Below are 15,655 nucleotides of genomic sequence, written 5' to 3' on the forward strand. Positions count from 1 at the left end.
GGGCACAGCCTGTGACGATATATCTGTCCTATGTGAATACCCACCAAAGGGCATCCACTATGAAGGAATCTCCCAATGATAGATGGACCAAATGACAAACTATGTCAGCCTTCTTCCCTAGCCACCCAGTGCTTGGTCGATGGGCGCATAAACAAAGGAGCCATAGTAGCAGGGATAGAGGCTAAACATGGAGTTAACATGGATTTCCACCTACCAAGGTTTAACTGGTAAACACTACTGATGAGTGTCAAACCTATCAACAGCAGAGACCAACACTGAGTCCCCAGTGGCACCATTCCCCATGGGGACCATGTTCATTGATTATACTGGACTCCCATCATGGAGGAAGCAGAGATTTGTCTAGAGGATTAGACCCATATTCTGGATATAGAGTTGTCTTCTCTGCTTGTAATGTTTCTGTCAGCACTATCATTCATGGACTCACAGAATACCACATGCAACCATCATGGTATCATAGCTAATCAAGAAACTCATGTCAGAGTAAAGGAAGTACAGCAACTTTGAGCTCTACTGGTTTGGAGATCTTGGTCCCAAAGAAGGAATACTTCTATCAAGAAACACAAAAATAATTCCAGTGAATTGGAACATAAGACTACCACCTGGACAATTTGGGCTTCTTATGCCACTGAACCAACAGGAACTTTACAGGCTGGAGTGACAGATCCCAATTACCAAGGAAAAATTGTGTTGCTTCTATATAATCAAAGCAAGGAGCTCTAGGTCTGTAACCCAGAGGATTTTCTAGGGAGCCTCTTAGTACTTCCATGCCCAAAAAGTTAATGGAAAACTACAGAAGCAACAATCCACAAAGGCAGGATGATGCTCAGACTCTTGGGGAATGAAGGCTTGGGTCACTTCACAGAGTAAAGAACCCCAAGCAGCTGAGCTTCTGGCTAGGGCAGGTGTCTTAGTCCATTCAGGCTGCTATTAACAGAATAACACAGAATAGGTGGCCTATAAACAATAGAAATCTTTCTCACAGTTCTGAAGACTGGAAGACCAAGATCAAGGTACCAGTGTCTGGTGAGGACCTGCTTCTTGGTTCACAAACAACTGTCTTTTTACTGTGTCTTCACATGGCATAAAGGAGAAGGGAGTTCTCTGGGGCCTCTTTTATATGGGCACTAATCCCATTCATGACAGCTCCACTGTCATGACCTAATCACCTCCCAAAGGTCACATCTCCAATACCATCACCTTGGGGACTTGTTTTCAACATATGAATTTCCTGGGGCGGGGGGTTGGACACACAAATATTCAGCCTATAGCAGCAGAGAAAAAATAAAATGAGTTGTGGAAGAAGAAAGCCATCGATACCAATTATAGCCTTGTTAATCAATATATATGTAAGGGCCGTAGTAGCTCTGCATATTTCCTATTTGCTTGTTACACCACTGTACTGGAGTTTAAATGTATGTAAAAGAGTACATATGGAGGGCTTCCCTGGTGGCGCAGTGGTTAAGAATCCGCCTCCCAGTGCAGGGGGACACGGGTTTGAGCTCTGGTCTGGGAAGATCCCACGTGCCGTGGAGCAACTAAGCCTGTGTACCACAACTACTGAGCCCGCGTGCCACAACTACTGAAGCCCGTGCTCCTAGAGCCCGTGCCCCACAACAAGAGAAGCCACTGCAATGAGAGGCCCACACACCACAACGAAGAATAGCCCTCATTCGCTGCAACTAAAGAAAGCCTGCGTGCAGCAATGAAGACCCAACGCAGCCAAAAGCAAATAAATTAATAATAAATAAATTAAAAAAAAAAAAAAAAGAATGTGCAGCTTCTTCAGCCCCAGACTCCTAGCTCCTCTGGTGCCAGCTCTTGCAGTGCACTGACCAGCAGTTTCTCCAGCAGCGCCCTCCCTCACCCCCAACAGTTTTATAGCAAAGTGCTTCTGGCTCCTAAGAAATGTGCAACTTCTTCTCCAACACCAGATTCAGTGCACTTAAATTCTCCAGTGCCTACAGCACACAGTAGCCAGCAGCTTCCCCTGGCACTCCCACGCCCAGGTGATTTTGTGGCAGAATGCCTCTGGTGAGACACCTTCCATAACAACTTTCTTGGGCTTCCTGGAAAGCAGATTTCCAGCAAGCTTGAGAGGACAGATTTTCAGCGGCATGCAGCACCACAATGACTTCTTTACCATAGCTATACCATCACCAACAGGGTCTGAATCTCAGTCCTGGGAGTGGGGTGAACTCTTCCTTCCTTGGAAACTCTATCTCAGCCTTGGCGTTAATGACTGCACCTTGTATCTGTTTTATTTCTATCTTCTTTAGAGTTCTCTTTACCTCTTACTAGACAAGCCCTCATGACTATAGATGCCTGTTATAGTTAAACATTCTTTATATTAAAAAGCCCCAACAGGGCGTCCCTCGTGGTGCAGTGGTTGAGAGTCCGCCTGCCGATGCAGGGGACACGGGTTCGTGCCCCGGTCTGGGAAGATCCCACATGCCGCGAAGCGGCTGGGCCTGTGAGCCATGGCTGCTGAGCCTGCGCGTCCGGAGCCTGTGCTCCATAATGGGAGAGGCCACAACAATGAGAGGCCCGCGTACCGCAAAAAAAAAAAAAAAAAAAAAAAAAAAAGCCCCAACAAATTACTAAGTGGTTTCTCTCTCCTGACTGGACCCAAACTGATACTAAAAGGAACTAAGGATTCTAGATAAGGGGCATGAAAGTAACTAGGTGAATACTAGTCATCTTTTTCTGTTAGGAAGTAAAGAAGTGCTCCAATAGCCAAAGTTACAACATTTAAAGTATCAGAAGAATAACTTAAGTGGACACCCTGAATCAATGAAAATCCATGGGTCCATAATACAGCATAAAGAGAAAGCCAGGGAAAAAAGTAACATTTAAGGCATCTTTAAAACAAAACCCTTATATTGAAAACAGGAAATTTAAAAGTTAAGATTCATCCTGCCTTTCTAGTGGGTACTCAGAAGAATGCTAATGTATATGTAGAAGGAAAGACAGAGTTAGCAAAACATTATTTTGCAAACCACAATGAAATTATTAAGGCAAGGATTATAAACTAGAATTTAACATTCGTACAAACTGCATTATATTACAAGGGGGGAAACAAACTTTATAAATGGAAGAATCAGACTACCATCATCCTAATCCAGTCAATCCTAGCATCACTAACAGAAGGTCAACCAAAAAGTATAACTTGTGATAAACTGCAGCATGAAGTATCTAACACGTTTTGTGGCCAAAAATGTTTAACCTTTTAAAATTAATCCATCAAGCCTTTCCGTCTTTCTTACCAGGGTTCTGGGAAAGAATTAAGTCCTGCAGAAAATGATCTGAGTGTCTATTTTCTCAGTCATCCTATGGATGGTATACAGGAGAAAATTCATTACAAACAATGGGTGCCTTAGGGCATTTAAGGCTTAATTCTCTTGAGGAATTCCTACTGAGTAGGGCTGCTTTAGATATAACTTCCAATTAGAGGAATTACAGATAATAGAAAAACAAACTAAATGAAACAAAGACAAGGCAACAGAAAATCCAGGAGGTAAGAAGATGCTTTATAAAACTAGTCCAATCTCTTCAACAAATCAGTGTCATTTTGAAAAAGAAGGAGAAGAGGGACTGTGATTAAGTCATAATAATTTGATACAAGATATGGTTCTAGACTGGATACTGATTTGGAAAAATGCTGTAAACGCTATTTTAGGACCAACTCAGGAAATGTGAATATGGTTTAGGTATTTATTAGATGATATAAAAACTTACTGAAATAGAAAGATGAAGCTGGATGACTGGAAAAGCAGGCTGCAGAAGGGTAGGTAGGTAGAGCATATTTTCATTTGGATTTTCAAAATCTGTATATATGTTCACAGAGGATATGTGCTAAAGGATTAATAAATAGTGTGATCCCACGTGGTTTGAATGTAATTTGTTTATCTACATTTTCTATTACACTATTTCTTTAAAATGAATGGTTGATTGAAAAATACATTTAACTTAAAAAAGTTTCCAATGAATTTCTAACACCAAACTGAACACAATTTAAAACAAAATTTTGTTTTTTCAAATAAAAAGTTCTATGATGCTGAAGTACTGAAACACATTCCTGAAAAATAATCTATTATAAACCACACTGTTGAGAAAATTGAGCTGGACAATAAAGACCTAAAAATGAGATGTGAGCTAGATAATCAATTTAATACCATCTAGTAGTTCAGAAATCAGCAAAATTTTTCTATAAAGGACCAGACAGTAAATATTTTAGGCTTTGCAGACCATATGGCCTCTGTGAAAAGTACTCAATTCTGCCGTTTTAGCCCAAAATTATGGACACAGACAACATGTAACTGAATGGGCATGACTGTGTTCTAATAAAACTTTATTTACAAAAATAGGTGACCAGCCCATGGACCATAAATTTACCCACCCTGGTCTAGGGCATTAAAATTTCCACCTAATCAAAAATTAACTCTTTTTTAAAGGATGGTGTAGTATTAGCTAATCTATAATTGTGATATGGCTCAAAGGTCAAGTAAAGTCCTGTACCACCACCCTATCAAAAAATCTCAATTCATCCCTTAGAGAGGATCCTTTCCTTAAGTAAATTTATACACACTTCCCTTAGCACAGTCCTTGATCAAGAGCCTACAGTCAGTGGCATGAAGAAGCAGAAGAGCAAGGGACATGTAATCAGAAGACCTGAGTTCAAACTCTGAGTTAGCAGTAGTGTCACTCTAAAGCCTGTTTCTCATTCATAAAATGCAGAGAACACCACCCTCAAAGCATTACTTAGAAGCTCAAAAAGTACAGCTTCTGAAAGTACTTTTTAACTGTAAAGTATTATATAAATGCCACCGTATTATCATTGTCAAATTTTGCTAAGAAAGCTATTTTACAATAGTGTAATTGAATTACTAAATAACCACCAAGGCTTTTTGCCCCTAGGCAGCAACTCAGTATTTCAAACATACTCACCAATAGAGATACCACTGTACTAGAATAGAAGGCCAAATCTTCTATAATTTCTGTGCGCCGGTTAGCTCCAATTCGTAAGGAACGACTATGTACTTCTTCAGGTAACACTGTAAGGATCTCCAGCAGAAAAGGCAGAGAAGTTACATCATTGCTATATCTAGGAAAGAAAAGAGGAGAGATATAAGTTATTCAGAATGTGCACCACACTCACAATCACAGCCCCACACAATCACATAAGATAACAACAGCCATCAGAACAACCACAACAACAAAAGTAGAATTCTCACTACTGTTAAAGGGGAGAAAAATAGATATACTTTCTTGGAAAGATATATAGAAATCAAAATTTCAACTTGCATAATAATCTTTGACCCAGCAATTCCACTTCCAGAAATTTATCTGTCAGAAAAATCTCACATACACATGTATATGCACAAGTATTTTTTTATAATAGCAAAAATACTGGAAAAATATAAAGGTCCTCCATAATTAGACAGGATAAAAAAGGTTACAGATATCATACAATGGAACATATACAACCATTATAACAAGTACCTATGTCATAACGTGAGATGTCCACAACATATTAAGCAAAAAAAAGGATATGAACATATTTTTACATACAATTGAAAAAAATACATGTGTGTGCATATTAATATATACGCACTTATTTATTTTAAAAGGCTTAAAGGGGGCTTCCCCGGTGGCGCAGTGGTTCAGAGTCCGTCTGCCGATGCAGGGGACACGGGTTTGTGCCCCGGTCCGGGAAGATCCCACATGCTGCGGAGCGGCTGGGCCCGTGAGCCATGGCCGCTGAGCCTGCACGTCCGGAGCCTGTGCTCCACAACGGGAGAGGCCACAACAGTGAGAGGCCCGTGTACCGCAAAAAAATAAAAAAATTAAAAATTAAAAAATAAATAAAATAAAATAAAATAAAATGCTTAAAGGGAAGTCTAGAGGGCTATATAGTCAATCACCAATAGTGGTTACTTATAAAATACAGGAATAGGAAGAGGGGAAGGTATTTACTTTTTAATTTGAAAGCTTCCATGCTGCTAGAATTTTTTCAGAGTATATATTAATATTATTAATAAAAAGTTTCTTAAAACAAAAAATAAATTATCCACGTAAAGGTTTTAATGACACACTATAGTTGGTGGTAAAAAGGACATCCACTTTGCTTAAAAATAATTTCCTAACCAAATGCCAAAATGCAAGCAAATATCAAGATTATCTTGCCAAGACCATGAGGAAATACTTTACTCAAAGCAGCAAGCTCCATGTATCTAAAAATAATACTGTCCCTTTTATAGGCATGAAATAAACCCCAATTGGTAAGAATGTATACTCATAACAACTTTCAATTTAATATAATCTTAAACATTCTGACAATGTTTTTATAAAAACCACTGATATGACAGTGGGAGTGATCCACAAGGCAATGAAATACGTTGTTGTAGTTAATTCAAGAAGCGTGTGTGTGTGCGTGTAAACTATGAAGTTCTTTTAAGTCGTTGTAGTTAATTCAAGAAGCGCATGTATGTGTGTGTGTGTAAACTATGAAATTCTTTTAGGTCCCACATGACATATTTCTGTAGTATTTAAATTTTAAATGATTTTCTTTTAATCTAACAAAGGTTAATAAATAATTCTACGTTAAGAGTTTGGGGGGAATAGGCCAAATGTCTAGCTATTGCTAACAGATCTCTCTGTGTTAGGTTAATGGTAAACGCTAGCATATAGTCAATACAAGTTACTTACTTTTCTACCAATGTTTGTACACATCCCTTCCAGGAAGGCATCTGTAGAGCAAGGTCTGCTATTGCTAAAGCCAGCTGAGTAAAAAGAGATTAAATAAATGAATAGACAGATGAACAGAAATAGAGTTAGCATCAATATTAACTGGAAAGCAAAGAAACTAAATTTCTTCCAAACAATATGACAGCTAAAACTGTGACACCACCCTCCTTCTCACTCCCACAGCTACGTATCATGTAAATTCTTCTGGGTTAACTACAAATTGCTGGGATTTAAAAGTTAACCTTTAAAAATGAAAAACCAAACCAAAAAAATAACAAAAAAAGTCAGAAAGAACAGACTATAGATTTTCCTCAGAATATATCAATACTTACTTTTATTTGGCAATACCACAGAACTTCATGGACATATAAATTATACTCTGCCAAAAAGCCAAAGCTACTGACAAAGTCAGCCCTTTGACTCACTCCTCAAGTAATGGATTGCCATTTCCCTTCTCTTCATGTCTTATCTTGAAGGCTTATGCAAAAGCCTACTTCCCCTGCAAGAACACTTCTACGCCAAGCAGAGAACACATGTGAGTACGTACTCACTAAAGCTTCTAGTTTTCCTTTCTAATGTATTTCCCTACCTAAGGTGGAAAGGCCAGATGCTCTAGTTCACCACTTCATTCATGAGACTTTTACTAGCCAATCAGTCTAGAAAGGATTTTTTTTAAAAGACAGGTATGTAGACTTCTGACCCAGGACAGTACTTTACCATCTACAATTTTAACAGCGGAGTGTGTGTGTGTGTGTGTGTGTGTGTGTGTGTGTGTCACCTCCCCCACTTTTTGGTACTCTAGTTTGGTATCAAATGAATTCTAAGATGAATACAAAGATTTAAATATTCACTTTCTATTCACCTATAAGAATATAGCAATGAGTCTGTAAAAAAGTTAACATCACTTCACATGGGCTAGCAAGCAATGTCAATCAAAATTAACTTGATAAATCCAAATGGTCTTACAAATTTTCCTAATGAGAAGCATAGGATTTACCTGAGTTACAATGACAGGTGACAAGTCTTTCAAGTTCTGGATATGGGTTAGTAATGAGTCCCGTAAAGAGGCATGAGAGTCTGTGGGGAGCTCATAAAATGAGGTCTGAATCTTCATTTTCATGGTCTGTGCAGCAAAATAGCATGATTCCACATCTTGCCGGATCTGTAACAACTGGTCTGAAATCTCCCATGCATGAACCTGAAAGTAGATCAGACAAAAAAAGAGTCTTAAAAACTACTTTTCTAAACAACGTTTATGCCATACAACCTCAATACATACACAAACTTATTTAGACCAAAGTATAATGAAAGAAAAATCTGACAAGCTAAATTGCCCACTAATTCAGCCAAAACTTCACACTACGGTATATATTTATAGGCCGTGCTCAACAAAAGTATTACCTAAAATCTTCTAATTGTAGGAAGGCATGACAGTTATCAACTGAATAAACAGATCTAATCCTGCTGACTAGAATTATTAATTGTGTAGGGGGGAGAGTATAAAGAAAAATGTCCCAAAAGTTTCTACTAAAACTAAAATGTCACTGTATAGCTTCCAACCCTAATCTATAGGTTGGATGTTTCTTCTCTTTTCCACTTAAAATAAGTAAGCTTTTGTTCACTCTAAGAATTGAGTCTGGAAGATATTTTAATATATCTATAAGTAGGAGAATATATTTCATATTGGTCTCAATAGGCCTACATTTCAATCTTTAGGACCTGACTAAAACTACAAAAACTATTTCACATACTTCAGTTATTTTCTAATGTTTTTATATTTGGCACAGTACTGTATATGCGACTAAAATCATTTCCACAGGAGCATCTATGGAAATAATAAAGAGAGCAAAAGCATAGAATTTGGTCTCTAACAGCTAGTAAGAGTTATAAAACAAAGCCTTATTTTGAAAGATAACTTTTGGAACAAACTCATGCAGTATAAAGTAGGCAACTAATTAACAAGCGATAAATTCTAATGCAATTCTATACCAAACTGCCTCTTCATGGGAGTGGGAGCAGGCTAAAATGGGCTGTTAATAATGGACTGAAAATCTTTTTCAATCCCAATTCAGGAACAGAGCCAACTGTAAAGAAAGATCAGAGATTTACCTACTCAATTTCTTATGAAGATAGAGCACTTCACAAGTAATACACAATGATTCTTCAAGATCTTTCCAAAGATAAATGGCAAGTCAAGGAAATGGCCTGTATGAGCTCCCAAAGTAAACTGAAAAGACTCAGTTCCCAAAGACTCAGTTCCCAAAGTAAACTGAAAAGACTCTAAAACTCACAATGATAAATGACATAAAACTTAGCTTTAATCAAGTAATAAGTTGGTGAAAAAACAAGCATGAAACATTAACTTCCTTCTAGATAAAATGTATTTATTAATTTTTTGTCGTTTTTTACCCCTAGCATACTGTCACAAAAAATCTTCCAAGCCACAGTTTTTAGCCATTCATTATCTAACCAGTAACCCAAGCACATCTACGATTTAATATGCCATCAAAATATACCTCCCTCAAATTGATACTTTAAAATATAATAGCAAATAAGCAGCCTTGGAATCACCATAAATGTCCTCATAAAAACAGAGCAACTAAAGAGCAAAACCAAAGCACTACAGACATTTACAACAAAACTAGGTATTATCTAATTATCTCCAGGAACCCCAAAATATAAGTGGATGGGGACAAGCCAGTGACATCTGTAAGACCTGTTTCAACTTCAGTAAAAGGCAGAAGCAGAGGGAAACAATACGGTATCTAATGGATCTAAGAGCAGAGAATATCAAAAGAGTCAACAGGTATTCACTAGAAAGCACAGGGAATGAATCTGTAGATGAAAACAGAAGAGGTTTTGCCCAATCCAAAAGCAAATGAGTTAAAGAGGCCTATGCAAGGTCTAAGGAGATGGAACAATCTAGCCTCTATAAACTCTTAAAACTGAAAAGTGGGCTTCCCTGGTGGCGCAGTGGTTGAGGGTCCACCTGCCGATGCAGGGGACACGGGTTCGTGCCCCAGCCTGGAAGATCCCACATGCCGCGGAGCGGCTGCGCCCGTGGGCCGTGGCCGCTGGGCCTGCGCATCCGGAGCCTATTGCTCCGCAACGGGAGAGGCCACAGCAGTGAGAGGCCCGCGTACCGCAAAACAAAACAAAACAAAACAAAACAAAACAAAAAACTGAAAAGCCAGGGCAGGGCCCCAAACTGAGGAGAAACTGCTGTGAAAAGTCAATTCTATACAGGACAAGTACAACAGAGACAAAGGAAAAAAAGGAGAAGGTAATAACAAAGCTCGGAAATCTTAGAAATCAAACTACCGTATCTGTAAATACTATCTGAAAACAAGAGAAAAGGAAGCTCTATGAAGTTGGGAATACTATCCTTAACTATGCCTCCTTCCAAAAGTTCAAAAAACTAATTTCACAAGAAATAAGCTCAAATAAATAAGCTCAAATAAACAAGCTCAAATAAATAAACTCAAATGCCATATGTATAGCAACTGGGGGCCGGTGCAGATAATGAGAAGAATAGCACGCTTACGAAGAAAGTAGGCCAGAAAAACATTTTAAAAACTAGCCTAGGAGCTTCTCTGGTGGCACAGTGGTTAAGAATCCGCCTGCCAATGCAGGGGACATGGGTTCGAGCCCTGGTCCAGAAAGATCCCACATGCTGCGGAGCAACTAAGCCTGTGCGCCACAGCTACTGAGCCTGCGCTCTAGAGCCCACGAGCCACAACTACTGACGCCCACGCACCTAGAGCCCATGCTCCGCAACAAGAGAAGCCACCGCAATGAGAAGCCTGTGCACCGCAACCATGAGTAGCCCCCGCTCATGGCAACTAGAGAAAGCCCGTGTGCAGCAATGAAGACCCAACACAGCCAAAAGCAATAATAAAAATTATAAATAAATAAAAACTAGCCTAAAGTCCAAAGGACATAGGCGCCAACTGAAAAAGCTCCCAATGGCCTAAACTAGAAAACCTGGGAGTAGCAAATTATGACAGTATTGGATTATAATTCAAAAATAAAACAATATCCATGAGTCCATACTGATGTAAATAACAACTGAATAAATAACTGGGGAAAGGTTATTTGCAGGATATAAGACATCTTTTTTAACAGAAGAATGCTAGTTAATAAATGTAGAAGGAATGAGGGAAATAGAAAATCACCACCATTAGAACACATCAGAAATATCTGCTACAAGCAAGATTCATGGATAAATGATAAAATACAACAAACTATCTCCCCAAAATATTCATTGGTTACTGTGGTGGTTTTAATATATGTCCACATATTCTTTAACACTTACCATTAAGAACTCTGACTACTCTAGTAGAGAGACAACATGGAGACTTTGCTGGAGAGACAATGTAAAGAGACCTAACGCTACACGGAAAGCAAGTGGAGCCCAGTTAAGTCAAGCCTTCCAGCCATTCCTACCAGGGTGTCAGGCATGTAAGTGAAGCCATCTTAGAACCTCCAGACCACCCATCCACCAAATGGATGCCTCTTGGAGCAGAATCATTCACAGAGCCTTGCTCAAAAATTTCCTCAAATTCATCACCAAAAGGACAAGAGGATCAAATCTGCATCTCATTAAGCCTCTGGATCTAGGAGGTAATTTGCAGGAAATAAAGGGGAAAGCAGAACTGCATCCTAACTATGTAATCAACAAAATCAAGACTGTAGGAAACTCAACAGGTCAAAAGGCCCAGATTCCTCAACACAACAGGGAGAGAAAGAACCTGCAGATTAAAAGACACTCAAAGACCTACCTTAATTCACCAAGTTATACATTTGTTTTGTGTGGTTTTTCTGTATCTGTGTTTAAAAAACAAAATTTAGAACAAACAAAACTCAATATTGCCTATTAAATTAAACTAGTATGAAGTCTTTCTCCCTAGTGAAATCTAACTGTCAACCCACCAGGTCAGAACCTTTGTGAAAAAGTTCATTGATTGTACAGTGTCATGTTGTGCTTTAATTTGAATGGCAGAAACCAGCAAAAAATACCAATTATATCATTCTTATTATCTGTCTTTCTGACAAACATTTCTATCTCCTTAAAAGTAAAGATCTCAAAAATGAAGGGCAGAACCAAAAGTCAAAACAAAACAAAACAAATATTTCCTTCTGCGGAACTATTAACTTGGGTGTAGGGATGCAAAGAAGATTTCTTTTTCAAGCACCTTTGATGATGTTTGAAATATTTTTTAACGTGTCCTTTGGAACTGTCTTTAAAAATAAATATAGATTTGCAGCCCTAATATAGAAGTATCTCCAAGATATACATTTAAAAAACAAAGATGCAGATGATATCATAAAATCCTTTTTGTAAAACTTTAAATTACACTTTTTTTTTTGGAAAGCATAGTGAAGCTTTTTAACATACAGGAATTAGTTTTATACCTGAAGCCTTAGCATTCATAGCATTCATCAAGTGTTTCAACTTTGTTTTTACCACACTAGCTGGCTGTACACCAATCTTCCAGCCAAAAAAAAGTAGAAAAAAATTGATTAAATATCAAGAAGAACTTGTTTGAAGACATCAGAACTACCAAGACATCCAGAACATGAGGCCACAGATTCCAGAGAGTTCAGCCTAATATGTGGCTCCACCTTTCGCCACAAGGAATTTGCCTGTTTGAAAGTAGAAGACAAGAGGCTAAAAAGCTGAAGAGATTTGGGCAGTCACACGAGACTGGGGAGATGAAAAGTAGAATTCAGAGCCTGCCAAGGAAGAGGGGGCCTGGAAAATAGTCCAGATTTTCAGCTGGGACCCAGTGCAGGAAACAGGAAATGTACCTCAAAAAGGCTGAAACTTCTCCAGGATACACTAGATGTTAGGCCACAAAATAAGTCTTAATAAATGCAGAAAGACTGAAATCACAGAAAGTATGTTTTCCAATCAAAAATGAAATGCAACTAGAAATTAACAGATGGAAAACTGGAAATTTCACAAATATGTAAAAATTAAATATCAATTCTTAAACAACCAATGGGTCAAAGAAGGGAAATTAGAAAATATTTTAAGACAAATGAAAATGGAAATACAACATACCAAAACTTGTAAGATGCAGTGAAACAGTGTTAAGAGGGAAATTTATAGCTATACATAAACACTTAAATTAAAAAAAGAAAAATTATCTCAAATCAACAACCTAACTTTATACCTTAAGGAACTAGAAAAAAAGAAAAAACTAAGCCCAAAGCTAGCATAGGAAAGCAAATAATAAACATTAGAGCAAAGATAAATAAAATAGAACACAGAAAAACCATGATTTGATTCTTCAAAAAGATCAACAAAATTGACAAACCTTTATCTAGATTTTAACCAAGCAAAAAGAAATGAAACGAAGGTGGGGACATTACTACTAACTTTACAGAAATAAAAAAGATTACAGGAAATACTATGAACTGTACACCAACAAACTGGATAATCCAGATGAAATGGACAAATTCCTAGAAACATACAATGTACCAAGACTGAATCCAGAAGAAACAGAAAATCTGAATAGACTATATTACTATACTTAGTGAACAGACTGAATCAGTAATCAAAAACTTCCCAACAAAGAAACGCCCAGGACCAGACGGCTTTACTGGTGAATTCTACCAAACATTTAAAGAAGAATTAACACCAATCCTTCTCAAATTCAACCCAAAAATTGAAAAGGAGGAGTAAACATTTCCGAATTCATTCTATGAGGCCAGGATTACCCTGATACCAAAGGCAGACAAAGATACTACAAGGAAAAAAAAACCCTACAGGGGCTTCCCTGGTGGCACAGTTGTTGAGAGTCCGCCTGCCGATGCAGGGGACACGGGTTCGTGCCCCAGTCCGGGAAGATCCCACATGCCACAGAGCGGCTAGGCCCGTGAGCCATGGCCGCTGAGCCTGTGCATCCGGAGCCTTATGCTCCGCAACCAGAGAGGCCACAACAGTGAGAGGCCCGCGTACCGCAAAAAAACCCCCAAAAAACAAAAAAACACCTACAGACCAATATCCCTTATGAATACTAATGGAAAAAAAACTTCAAAAAAATAGTATCAAACTGAATTCAACAGTGTATTAAAGAATTATACACCATGACCAAGTGGGATTTATTCCCGAAATTCAAGGGTGGCTCAACATACAAAAATCAAACAATGTAATGCACCATATTAACAGAATAAAGGGGGGAAAACCACATAAATATCTCAACTGATGCAGAAAAGCATTTGACAAAAGCTATCACCCTTTCATGATAAAGACACTCAACAAACTAGGTAAAGAAGGAAACTGTCTCAACGTAGTAAAGACTACATATGAAAACCCCACAATGAACATCATATTCAATGTTCAAAGACTGAAAACCTTTCAAAACTCTGTAAGATCAGGAACAAGACAAAGATGCCCACTTTTGCCACTTCTATTCAGCATAGTACTAGAAGTTCTAGCCAGAGCAATTAGGTAAGAAAAACAAATAAAAGTCATCCCGATTGGACAGGAAAAGGTCAAATGATGACTGTTGAGGTACGACATGATCTTATATGTAGATACCCCTCCAGATTCCCCAAAACCTGTTAGAACTAATAAACGAATTCATCAAAGTTGCAAAATACAAAGTCAACACCCCCAAATCAGTTGTTTTTATATACTGACAATGAACGATCTGAAAACGAAATTAAGAAAACTGCATATACAACAGCTTCCAAAAAGAACAAAATACTCAGGAATAAAGCAAGCTGTACACTGAAAACTATAAAATACTTGTGAAAGAAATTAAAGAAGACACTAATAAATGAAAAGACATCCTGGGTTCAAGGATTAGAAGACTTACTACAGTTGTTAATACTATCCGAAATGCTCTACAGATTCAATGCAATCCCTATCAAAATCCTAAGGACTTATTTTGCAGAAAGAGAAAAATTCATCAAAAAATTCATATGGAATCTCAAGGGGTCCCAAACAGCTAAGAACAAAATTGGAGGTCTCATATTTCCTTGATTTCAAAATTTATTATGAAACCACAGCAATCAAAAGAGTATGGTACTGGCATAAAGACAGATATATATAGACCAATGGGAAAAAACAGAACACCAATAAATAAACCCTCGAAAATATAGACAAATCATCTTCAACAAGGATGAGAAAACTATAAGATGGGGAAGGGAGAGTCTCTTCAATGAATACTGTTGGGAAAAGGAATATCCATAGACAAAAGAAAGAAGTGGACTCTCATTTTACACCATATACAGAAATTAGTTCACAATGGATTAAAGACCTAAATGTAACACCTGAAGCTATAACTCCAAGAAGAAAGCATGGGGGACAAGAAATTTCATGATACTGGGTTTGATGATGACTTCATGGATATGACACCAAAACCACAAGAAACAAAAGCAAAAATAAAACAAATAGGACTACACCAAACTCAAAACTTCTGCGCAACACAAAATCCAGAGTGAGAAAGCAATCTATGGAATGGGAGAAAATATTTGCAAACCATACATCTGACAAGGAGTTAATATCCAGAATACACAAAGAATTTCTACAACTCAACAACATAAAAACCAATAACCCAATTTTAAATTGGGCAAAGGGCTTGAAAAAAAACATTTCTCTAAAGACAGTATAAACATGGCCAACAAGCACAAAAAGATGCTAACATGACTAGTCATCAGGGAAATGTAAATCAAAAGCACAATCAGATATCACTTCATACCTGTTAAGATGGCCACTATCAAAAGAAACCAGAGGGCTTCCCTGGTGGCGCACTGGTTAAGAGTCCGCCTGCCGATGCAGGGGACACGGGTTTGTGCCCCGGTCCGGGAAGATCCCACATGCCACGGAGCGGCTGGGCCCATGAGCCATGGCCGCTGAGCCTGCACGTCCGGAGCC

The 15,655-nt window shown here is 38.2% G+C and overlaps 1 protein-coding gene across 2 annotated transcripts in view; it reads right to left on the bottom strand.

The window, feature by feature from the left end:
• The window catches only part of TNPO3 (transportin 3), an 82,582-nt gene that overhangs the window by 47,444 nt on the left and 19,483 nt on the right, over positions 1 to 15,655 (bottom strand). For both annotated transcript variants that reach the window (XM_079930944.1, XM_079930945.1), the window contains 3 exons: positions 7,763 to 7,963; positions 6,727 to 6,800; positions 4,966 to 5,122 (listed from right to left, as the gene is read on the bottom strand). In XM_079930944.1, coding sequence (XP_079787070.1) covers positions 4,966 to 5,122; positions 6,727 to 6,800; positions 7,763 to 7,963 — 432 coding nt within the window. The remainder of the gene's footprint in view (positions 1 to 4,965; positions 5,123 to 6,726; positions 6,801 to 7,762; positions 7,964 to 15,655) is intronic.

This window comes from Stenella coeruleoalba, assembly GCF_951394435.1.
Source record: "Stenella coeruleoalba genome assembly, chromosome: 9".
In the NCBI taxonomy this organism is placed as follows: Eukaryota; Metazoa; Chordata; class Mammalia; order Artiodactyla; family Delphinidae; genus Stenella; species Stenella coeruleoalba.